Source organism: Pygoscelis adeliae, unplaced genomic scaffold, assembly GCF_000699105.1.
Source record: "Pygoscelis adeliae isolate BGI_AS28 unplaced genomic scaffold, ASM69910v1 Scaffold26, whole genome shotgun sequence".
Taxonomy (NCBI): domain Eukaryota; kingdom Metazoa; phylum Chordata; class Aves; order Sphenisciformes; family Spheniscidae; genus Pygoscelis; species Pygoscelis adeliae.
In genome coordinates, this window is record NW_008825104.1 from 2,823,199 (window position 1) to 2,834,978 (window position 11,780).

The following is an 11,780-nucleotide window of genomic DNA, read 5'->3' on the forward strand; positions in this document are numbered from 1 at the left end:
CGGGGTGCTGAAGAGGTTTGAGAGACAAACTCCCTTGAATTTCAGGGGTTGCAGCTGTAAGTTAGAGAGTTGATACAGCATTTGATCAAGTCTGCCAAAAGCATGAAGCATCCATTAGTTAAAAACTTCTGGGTTTTGGCCTACATGGAGACACTGGGTAGGTACAAAATGGGTGTTAATAAATGGATATATTACTCGGAGTTTGTGTTGCAGGCCACTCTGCTGCTCTTTTCATGAGCATCTCATTTTTCTCAATTCTTATCCAAGAACCTTCAGGCTTTTGATTTGTGGGATTTCATCCTGATGTGGTTACCTCTTCTTTCCATTGTGGTTAAAGAACCTTCACCTAGAAAGACTGGTTCAGAATCAATTATGTCAGTATAATTGGGAGGACTGGCAGTTCACAGTCTAGTCGAATCCAAGTTCATCACCAGAAATGGTTGGTGGATGCACTACAACAAATAGATGTAATTAGAGGAAAGAATAAAATAATTCTGGATGAGCAGTTACAGCTCTTAGAGTCGGGGGGGAATGAGGAAGAACTTATGTATTTTCTGAACATATGTAATCTTAGTGATTAATTTACATTATAATTGCAGGCCACGGATGCCAAGAAGCAGTTTCTGTCTCTGTGTTAATGTACACAAGGGGATACTCACCTGTGGTCCTCGGCAGCTGTTCAGTCACTTACAGAGAGAATTTGTCGTGCAAGTTGTCTCGCTTTTTGGTCGATCACGCGGAATGTGTCACTGCTGCTAGTCACAGGTTGTTGCTGGATAAGTTTGGGCTAAGGATAAAAGATCTGCAGTCCCTGGATAACGATTTGATGATGGCTGTTGCTCATGAAGAATTGCCATCGACCTGGAACATCCTCGGAAGCTGCTCAGAAGGTGGTAAGGTTTTATTTTAAGTTGGAAAGCTTTCAACAGTGGTTTGATGCACAGTTCAGAGCAGAGAGTCTCACCGTTTTATCCCAGGTTCTCAACCCTTGTGCTTTATTCTGTGGTTAAGATGAAAAATTGTTCAAGTATGAGAGGGGTAATCAAAGATTTGGTTTGTGCCCAGAGGTTTAAAAAGGATAATAATGGTTATTGTAACTCAGTCTCTCCAGAAGCATTTTGTGCCTTGACCCACTGTGAATGCAGTTCTTTATTTATAAATAGAGTCTGCCTTTGCCAGATTAAAGAGCTGTCTGTTTAAAAAAAGCAAGAATTGTAGCAGTGAAGTATTGCCACCATGATTCCAACCAAGTGAGATATTTTAATTATGCGGGCAAAAAGGAGATCGTCATAAAACAGAAGAATGTGTTACTGTAGGCATTCTGATGTACAGAGTAAACATAATTTTTGTCACGGTTCTGTCAGTGTTTATGCTTTATTTAAGACTATGATCATTCTTTGGGGAGAATACCATTAAACAAGTTTTGTTTTGTGGCTTTTTTTTTATTGTAGAGGAAGTGGGATGAAAGTATACATGAAACTTTACATTAGGGTATGCTATTGAAAAATTTTGTGACAAAACCAGGTGAAATTTTTCTGGTTTCAGGTTTCATTGCAAACAAAAAACTGTAGTTAGGTTTTGCTGAAGAGTATAATTTTTTTTGCAGACGTAGCTGATTTATAGCTGAGGTTGGAAACAGTGTTAAACTTGATGGCTTCACATGTTTTTCATTGAAAATTTGGTACTTTTGGCTGTTTTCGTTTTAGTACTTTAAATTGCTAAAAATTGGAGGACAGGCAGTTTCCATATGAGCCAAACTGAAAGAGAGATTCATGCAAACTTTTGGGAAGTAAAAACACAGCACTTAGCCCATTTCTTTGGGTGAGGGCTTTTTTCCCCGTCTTAAATCTTTCTAATTCTTAATGACAGATAGCTTGAAATCTGCTACTGCCTTCTTCAGAAGAAGGATGGTTTTTGTCTGTCTGTTGTAAACACCTCTTTCAAGAGATGTGAAAACAAATACCAAGTCTCAATTCAAATATTGACTAGACGGGATAGAAAAAAAAAAAAGCCATTGCTTGTTTCATTTTGGTGTGTAGTAAATATTTGTTCACGTTACTTGTTGGATCTTAGCAATGAAGAGCTTAATTTAAAGCCTGAAGAAATCAGCTGTAGTTTTGTTCACAGACTTGGCTAAACTTTTCATGCAAATCAGTTGAAGCCCAACGCCGAAGCATCAGCAGAATACCAGTGGTACTGAGAGATGCTTGGGCAAACCCGGCTGGATACCTGCTTGAAACATGGGGAAGTTTATGCTGGGTGTGTTGTGGGTCTGAGGGGTCGGAGATCAGCTCAGCTGGTACCAGACTAAGCTCTGCCAGGGCAGCTGCTACCCAAATAGCAAAATTCTTTAATTTTCAGTTACGCTAGTTGCTAATTTTCAGGTGTACTGCAACATTTATATGGAAAAGAGTATGTTGCCCTCATGAGACTTTTATAGGACTTGTATTCTTTTGTTTCTGTGTCTTTTTCATACTTTGTTCACTTTTCAGATTTCAATATTATACATAAACAAAATTTGAATACAGTGGAAAAGCAGGCATGTGTGCTCCAGTCACTATACAAAGTCTCTGTGAGCATTTGAAATGTTAGATGAGCATGTCTTGAGCGTGCTGCTTTAGCAGTTGCCTCGTGGGCAGTGTTGCGCTGAAGAGGTGACATCTCCCTTTGTACCCCAGTCATTGCTCTTAAATGAAGCTGGGATCTTTCCCCTTGTTTCTAAATAAAACAAAAACGTCCAAATTCCTGGGGTCTGGTAGCAATGCTCATGCACAGTGATGAGCTGTTAGGGCAGTCCTGCCTGGGCAGTGCTTACTGGCCACCCTTGTTGAGTGGGAGACTCCTGAAAGCTTTCCGGACAGCTTCTTCAGCCCAAGGAAGGTCAGTCATTCCCTTTGTCTCTCTCTGAGGTCCAGGCTTGGGCTGGGCCTGACATCTATTTTGATATCCTCTAAGCAGTTTGTATAATTTTTCTTTGGCTCTTGTATTCTTTCTCTCTCCTTTCTGAAAGTATAGTTTAGATTCTTCTTACAACCATATTCTCCTTTCACCTGACTCTGAGAAGCACTGACTCATGTTGCTTCCTTGTGCTGTCCCCATCACTGTTTTTTTGTCCTCAAAGCCAAGAGGCCAAGCACGGCTGAGGGTTGCATGTGGCTGAGGGAACCCTGTGCGTGCAGGGGGAAGGAGAGGGAGGGAGGGAGAAGGGGATGGACTGGAGCAGGAGTGCTTCAGATCTCAGCACAGGTGAGAAGGGGAGGAGAAGGTTCTTCATTGGGTTGTCCCAGCATTCCGTTTCTTCCCCATGCTCCAAAAGATCAAAATGGATGAGAAACAGGGAATTTGTGAGGATTTAGGAAGAGGACGAGACTTTCTTTCCTCTACCTGCTGTCTCTGCAGCTCCTTGCCTTGACAGTATCAGGATGTTCTTTTTAGTATCAGTGTTGTGAAAGACGCGGGTGCTATCATTTATCACTAGTAAGGACCTTATGCTTGTGAGATTGTGTCAGTTTTCAGAGCTGCTGAGCTATTTTTATTGGAAAAAAATTATTTTTGAGTGACAGATCTTTGGAGAAAATTATTGCACCATCTGGTGTTTTTGGACCTCCTTCATTTTTATGAGGATTTAGAGGCATAGGGGTTGATGGAAAGATAGAAGAATAATTTATTCACAGGAGTTTTGCTATTTGGAAAAAGTGTTTGTATTCCCTTTATAATGCATAAAGAGGATTGGATAAAGAGAGAGCCTGGATTGTCTAGGGAGCATTGCAAATAATTCAGGAATTTAGTGCATTTGCACAGGTCAGGACTTGTTAGCCACATTATTTAAAGTTCAACAAAAGAAACAAGAAAGCACGAACCGTTTGGTAATCCTCACTTGCAATAGGTGCCTGTGTGACAACCATGTCAGGAGCTGCTCACTCACACAGACTGGTCAAATGTTGAGATCAGCAGGCCCACAAGCAGTTTGCTGCTAGAGGAAACTGGGGACCTAGCAGAGGTGCTATGCTTAGACATATATTTGTTGGTGGGTTTGAAGAAAGGGGAAGGAGGAGCAGGGAGAGGGAAAAGCTGATTTTCTTGTTGATCGCACCTTCATAAAGGATATTTTCCTTCTGAAAATTGGATTATTCAATTTATGGAGATAATCAGTGTTAAATATTCAGCCAAATAACTTGTTAGAGCGGCTCAGGAAGAAGAGAATCTTCCCACAGTTTTTCAGTTTACCAAAAAAAAAAAGAAAGAAAGATGGAGTGGTTTAATCTGTATGAGGAAAATGGTTCCAAGTAACCTTTACTCTCTTAATACCATGAGGTTAGGGCAGTCTTTTAGGACTGGCAGCCCCCAAGAACCATCAGACACAGGCTCAACATCTTCACTGCAACTTTTTTTGTTCTTGACACGCTCAGCATTACGTCCCTTGGCTGTTGGAGAGGGAGCGGGAGCACAGGAGCGTGGACCTTGCAAGGAGTCTGCCTTACATAGAGGAGGCTGAGAGCATCTCAGTTTCTGGTTGTTTTAAGGGCATTACTGGGATGGTGTGTTCAGGTTGTCTGGGTGACTTAACTGTGCTGGTAATCAAACAAGAACAGTTGCTGCTGGCTTTGCCACTATTTACAGTTATTTTCAAAAGGAAGAGTGCTCTTTTAGGTTTAAGGCTATTGGTAGAAGCAATAAAATTACAGCCTGAATTATGAAAATTAATTGTGGATCATAGGGAAGGGAACAGTGTATACTTGTTAAATTCCCTTTCATGAAGAGGAGAATTACCATTTTATTTCATAAATGCTTTGTAATTGTTTTCTAGGAGTAGGTCTTGTGGAGTGAACTGAAGTACCCAACCTCACTGCTTTATAGTCTGCCTTTGGGGAACACTCTTCCATTTTCTGTGTCATTTTTGACTTTATTGCCCTCTCCCTGCCCTTTTCTTTGTAAATCCTGTTACTGTTTCCACTTGATGTTAAATGCATCCTGCTAAGCTGCACCAGTTCCAACCTGGCTGATGCATGTTGTATTTTTGGTCTAAATTAAAGAAAATTCTGCGTGTGTCTTTTCCTCAGTTGGAATTTTAGATTTGTTTTTTCCTGTGGAAGGAAAGGGAGAGGGGAGCAAAGTGCCTGTTCTCCTTCATGGAATTAGGAAAACACTGGGAACAGTGGATAAATATTTCTGGGTGTGGTGAGATTTGTGAGGAGAGGTAGTATTTTTTTGGTCAGACAGTTTAGGGGGTTAGAGAAACAGACATCTTTGGCCCCGTAGGAGTTCGCCCCTTTGGAAACTGCATGGGGCAGAGGGAGAGGAGGATGCTAGCCTGGGCTTTGGGAGGCAGAGGAGTGTCTTCCAGTGGCTGCTGCTGACCAAGAAACCTGCGGCATGAGGCAAGATATTGGCAAGCATACTTCAGCCTGTGGGTACCCAGCAAGTGTTTGATCCTCATCTCCTGGTCAGTGGTAATAATAGCAGAGAGGAGATGTTTGAGACCCCCCGACCGTGAAGGGGCTTTTTGGGAAAAGCCCCAAGTGCTTGGTGATGGTGATATGCAGAGTGACAGTAGAGCAAGTACTGTAAGAGACACAAGAGATCAAGTTTCCTATTTAAGGCAATATATAAGTAGTGGGGCTCAGGAGCCTGCTCTGCTGCTGGAGAGACCAGGTGTGAAGCTATGGTCTGACCCGAACCCCAAGCTTGGGTCGGCACTGGGCTGGAGAGCCCTTCTCTGCTCCTGGCTGAGAGGGTGTCCCTGCCTGGTGTTGAGCAGTCCGGTGGCACTCAATAAACAAGTGTCTTAAACCAAACAGCTCAAGGGAGTATTTGGCTGCAGTACAAAAGAATGAGGGCTATCCCTCTGCTAACAGAAACCATCTCCTGTAGTGTTCTGCATCTTTGTTGGGGTCACCCAAGCAGTAAAGTCAACTGAAACTTCACCTGACGATGTAGGTGGTGGCACCATGTGCAGCCTTTACCGCATGGGGCTGGTGGATGGGAGCCTTCTCTAACCCTCCTGCTGCTAAAACTGCTGGGGCAAGACTCCTTAAAGTCCAGCTTTGCAATGGAGCTTAAACTTCCCCCATCTCCTCCTTTTCTTCTGCAGCATTGATGCCAACCTCTGGGTGTTAGTTGATAAAGGAATGATGAATAGGGGAACTAATTAAGGAAAAGTTGGATGTTCCAGATATTCGGTAAGTGGAAAGGGGAGATGCCACCGCAGCCCTGCCCTCAGATGGGCTGTCACGTACCTGGCTGTGTGCATCGTGGCCACTGTCTGTTCACAAAACCACTTGTGTGTGGTTTTGCAGCAGTGGAGTGCACTGAAGACGGCTTTATAAACAGTCTCATACCCTACGGAAAAATGAAAAAATGAACAGTAATGCATAAAAGTACAAAGCCAGGAAAAACTGGAATTTGTCAGCCAGTTTTGATGTCTCCCCTTGCTTTTCAAGTCACAAGTCTTGAGGTTTTTAGTCTCCTTCCAGGAAATGAATGAGATTCATAGCCCAGAAAGGTCTTAGTCATTTCTGTCAGAGAGAAATATTTGTTTTTAGTTTATTGTTTTGGACATAGGAAGGGATTCAGGTGCAAGGAAGAACAAAAGGATTTATTTAATGTTTAAAACAGACTGTGTTTGGCTCAGCTGTGTAACTCAAACAGAGTGTTTTGACTGGAGAATCGTGATGCGATGCAAAACAACGTCCTGATAGTTTATATCTTTTATAGCACCGCCTGCCTTGCAGTAACTGACTCTGTATGAATCAGCCAGCAGTGCGTCTTTCAAATCTTAGGAATTGTTGGTTATGTGTCTTGATGGAAAATGGTATTTTATACCGTTTAAATATGAATATGTTGAAGAACCCTTGTGTTTTCATTTTTTCCTTATTTTCTTCCTGTTTGCCACTGAATGCAATTGAATTAATGATGATGTTTTTTCATCACCTTTTTTTTCATGATGGTTTTCTTTCTGTTGTTGGGTTTTTTCTGTGTGTTCCACCCCCCCCACCCCCCTCCCCCCCATTTTGCCACATTTGAAATCTTCCTCAAGGCAAGGGGAAAAGAGAGTGAAAAGTGTGAGAAAATGCCATTTGTTCTGTCACAGTGAGGAGCTATAAGAGGAGGTGGTGAATGAGGAGAACTGAAACTGGAAATCGTTCTTAAGAAAAAAAATGCTAAAAGCCGGTTGTTCAGGACTTTACCTTTTTTTAACTGCAAATCTTTTCTTTTTAGGTAGGTCTGTTTAAAAAGCTTATTATCAGTCATTATGTCTTTCTGTTTTTTTTTTGCTTTGATATTGCTGATCCTGGAATAGAACCACAGCAGAATTTGGGTGGAAGGGGTCCTTGGAGGTGGCCTGGTCCTACCTTTCACTTGGAGCAGGGCTAGCTTCAAAGTTGGATCAGGTTGCTCAGGGTCAGGTTTTGAGCACCTCCAAGGACGGACAGTTTATTACCTCGCTGGGTGACCTGTCCCAGTGTTTGACCATCCACATGCTGAAAAATACTTTCCTTGTATTGAAAGAACACATTTACCTTTCCATTTATCCTTCCAACTTTACAATTTGTATTTCAGATTTTAGTATCGTGAAGCTATTAGTAATTGCTTTATGTCATCAGGTTCTGCTCACTCCTGGGCAGGCCAGGTGGAAGAAGTAAGAGGAGAGTAGCCCAGCAAACACATAGTCTCTAGAGGTGAAGGATGGGGAGGAATGCCAGTACTGTTTCCAACTAAGTGCATCAGGGGTAAAAACAGCACGTGGAGCTGCCGGGTGGTTCTGCTACCATGTGCATTCAAACTAGCCATGAATAAATTTAGCTTAAGGTTAGAGGAAGGTTGTTAGGTTGGGCAGATAAAAATTAGTTACTAGAATATTTGTGGCGAGATAATAGAAGTTATTATTGTAGATGGTGTTTTAAGATCACAAAGATTAATTACTGTTTATTATTTATTTTTAAAAGTAGGTTCTTTTGTAGCAGACTTATTCATACTGCATCGTTTTTAAGATTTGGCTGCCAGAAGAGTTACTTTATTTGCTGCAGTGTCAGAGCAGAGCAAAGGCTGTCCTTCATTAGGGAAGGCTTCCTAAGGCCTCCCCTTTTGCCGAGCGGGAAAGTCCTAATCTTATTTTGCCCAGAGCAAGTTTATCTGGCTTTTTTACAGCGTTACAATATACATTGAAACCCAGAGGCCCTAGGCCAAAGTTTTATTCAGAGGATGGAGTTCAGAGTAAAGTTTGCCTTTTTGTTTCTGTGTTTTTTATCTGACAGTTGGGCTATAGTTAGTATCTGATCAGATGCTTAGTGTGTTTAATACTGGTTGATATATTTGCATGTATTTTAATTAGATGGGCTTATGTGCTGGCTGCTTATTAACACTACATATAGAAAAAATGGTCTAGTTGGAGACATCCAAAGAACCCACTTTAATGTCTAAAGTGGAACTTCAGCAGAATTTAAGTACTGCAGAGCAAAGAACAATTCTGAAAGCTCATGTTTTAGTGAATATTTTAACCTGGAAATGCATGATGTTTGTCCAGGGGCTATGTTTTGGACCACAGCATTTCCTGGGCATCTAAACTCGAACTCCCCGGTGTGCATATAAACACGTCAGAAAAGGGAGTGCTGGTGCCTGGTGTTCGGCTGTACTCTGCTAAGGTCCGGACTGGTGGCATAGCCTTGAGTCTGCTAAAGTCCTTGTGGGGGAGACTCTGAAGTACAGAAATGGCACTGGGGCCAGCGCAAAGCACAGATGACGTTATCAGTCTCTATTAAGAAACACATCTAGGCAAAGGGAAGATACTGGCACACGTTTTCGTACTGTGTCTGAATGGTTAGGGCATTCTCCAAGCAAGTGAAACACCCTGACTCCCAGCATCGTTTTTCACATCTGATGACAGTATAATGAGAAATGCATCCATGTCCAAACAGCAGAGACTCCTCCCAGCTGATTGTTGCGTTGTAGTCAGTCTGCTGCTTTCTTGGTCTTCTGCCCCGCATCCCTTGGATTTCCTTCTGCACCATGACCCATTTTCAGTTACTCTGCAACGGAGGGGACAGGGCATGCTTCCACCAATGGGTGATCAGAGGAAGTTTGAAGATGTGCGTGGGTTCAAATCCCATCTGGCTGAGGAGGAAGTTGAACTGAGGTCTTCCATTTTTGAAGTGGCACATCAGCCATCGTTTCCACTATCTTTGGACACGTTTTGGGAAGCCTGAGCCCTGCTCGTTTAAATGTTCCTCCATAGAAGAAGGTCTCAGATCCAGGCAGACCAAAGTGTTTGATGAGTAGTGCTTGGTTGGGCTTTGAAGCTGTGGATTGGAGTCAGACCCTCATGCCTCTGTATTCCCTATGGGCTGACTTAGCCAGCCACTCACTCACTGCGTGGGTTTTGTGCTTGTGAGACCCCACCTGGAGCATCCAGCTCTGGGGTCCCTAGCAGACATGGACCAATTGGAACAGGTTCAGAGGAGGGCCATGAAAATGATCAGAGGGCTGGAACACCTCTCCTAAGAGCCTGGAGAAGAGAAGGCTCTGGGGAGACCTTATTGCAGACTTTCAGTTTATAAAGGGGGCTTATAAGAAAGACAGAGAAAGACTTTTTACCAGGGCCTGTAGCAACAGAACAAGGGGCAATGGTTTTAAACTGAAAGAGGGTATATTTAGATTAGATATAAGGAAAAAAAATTTTTATGATGAAGGTGGTGGGACACTGGAACAGGTTGCCCAGAGAAGTTGTGGATGTCCCATTACTGGAAGTGTTCAAAGTCAGGTTGGACGGGGCTTTGGGCAAGCTGATCTGGTGCAAGATGTCCCTGCCCACGGCAGGGGGTGTTGGACTAGGTGATCTTTAAAGGTCCCTTCCAACCATATTGCTGTTTAGCAAAGCAGTTCTGCAAATGCTTGACTTGGATTCAGTGGACTTAAAGGTTGCATGTACTTAAAAACTTTGAAACATATATGCCATCTCACTTAACAGATATGTAAACACTATAATTCATACCATTAATGATTAATGATGGTAACTAAAATGCAGCAATGATTGTTGTCTCCAAAGACTGAAATCAGAAATATTTTGCAGACCTTTGAGGAAAAAACCCCATAGCTCACTACTTTCCTCTGTGGCCTAGGATCTTGCAGCAGACCCTGTGTCCAGCTGGACACGTTTTTGCCTAGAATGTAAAATGGGGAGACTAAGAAACAATTTTATTGCCCAAAACCTGGGGAGAAAATAAGTGTTGCATGGGCAGGCTAATGCATCAAATCATGTGTTGGCTAGCCACAAGTAAGAGGGAAGTTTGAAGATGTTTTTGGTTTTGTATTTGTTTTTTTTAAATAATGACATGTGCCATTTTATACGTGTGTTCTAGAAATACTTAGGTACATATTGTGTATATGTTTAATGACATTCTGGTTTAAAGAATCCCCCTTGCATCTTGTTAATGTGTCTGCTTCTGTTAGAACTGCAGTGAAATAAAGGTTTCAGATGCTACATGCAGGTTTGCTGGCTGTTACAGTGCTAGAGTCTGTGTCCTGAAGCTCACTTTTGATCTGGTGTCTGGAATTTGTTTCATTTATTGAAGGAAGTTTGACCTGGTTTTCTGGGATTTGAGTCTGTCTGAAAGTTTTGATTCCACTTGAAATGGAAAGGTACAAAGTCTTGGATGGGTTGCCATCAAATATTCAGAGCAAAAGCTGGTTACCAGCGGAAATCCTGCAGTAATTTTCCCTGTGGAGCGGTAGAGCAAGTTCCTTAAGTTTCTTGCCATTCTGGCTTTATGAGATGGGGAGATACAGTTTTTTTTTTTAATACTACAATACTTCGAGTCCAACATTTTCAAAGGAGGCTAATGATTTTGGCCCCCAGCTCTGAGAGGACATTCCAAAAGGTCCAGCTTTGCAGAAGGCCACTCTCCTGTTAAGAAGTCCAGAGAAGATGTAATCAGCTGAGACATGACAGCAGCCTTCAATTATGTAAATGGAACCTCCGAAGGGAAAGCAATGAAGTGTTTTTCATGCCTGTTTCAGATGGGACAAGAAGCAGCAGGCTTATACTGAGAAAGGGTGGACTAGGTTAGGCATTTTGGATCTTTGTGAGGGTAAAATTATCCCTTGTGTAGACTGCCTATGGAGGTTACGAAAACCTCTTGTTGTTGGAAGGTTTTTAGAACAGATGAGACAAACATCCGTCAGGAGCAATTTAGGTTGAGCCGATCCTGCCTTAAGCGGTGGACTAGAGACCACTTGAGGACTCTTCAAGATTTTTTTTTTTTTTGATGGTTCTATAAAATAAATATTCCTGACCCTTTCAGAGGGAGTACTTAAACTGAATAGGAGTCAGCAGTGAGCCACCGTATTTGCATGTAACTACATGATACCTTTGCTCAATGCATAAATGTTTCTGGAAAACGTGTTTATTAGCTTTTTGGCTACATAACTGCTCTCTCTGCTGGGGGATTGCTTTCCATCAGATGGTTTTATCTTGTGAATATTGATGCAGAGAGGAAATTTGACAGCAATTTGCTGTTGATTTTAACTAGTATTTACACAAACGTGTGCACATACCTACATATGCTTCAGGAGCTTCACCTTTCCTTTGCCACTGAAACGTATAATTTTAAATAACATGTTCTGAACTGGTTGGATAACAGGGAAGAAAATGTCTGTTGAATCAGGATGATAAATTTCAATGGAATTTCATAAATCACTGGCAACCTAATAGATTTCAGCCAGTTGTTCTGAGAGCTGTAGAGTAACTGCCCTTAAATACTTGACCCTTGTGAAAGTACCCTTAT

General features: G+C 42.1%; 1 protein-coding gene across 1 annotated transcript in view; it reads left to right on the forward strand.

The window, feature by feature from the left end:
- The window catches only part of ARHGEF28 (Rho guanine nucleotide exchange factor (GEF) 28), a 122,742-nt gene that overhangs the window by 21,715 nt on the left and 89,247 nt on the right, over positions 1 to 11,780 (forward strand). The window contains exon 3 of the mRNA XM_009327304.1: positions 600 to 893. Within this exon, the coding sequence (XP_009325579.1) occupies positions 600 to 893 (294 nt within the window). The remainder of the gene's footprint in view (positions 1 to 599; positions 894 to 11,780) is intronic.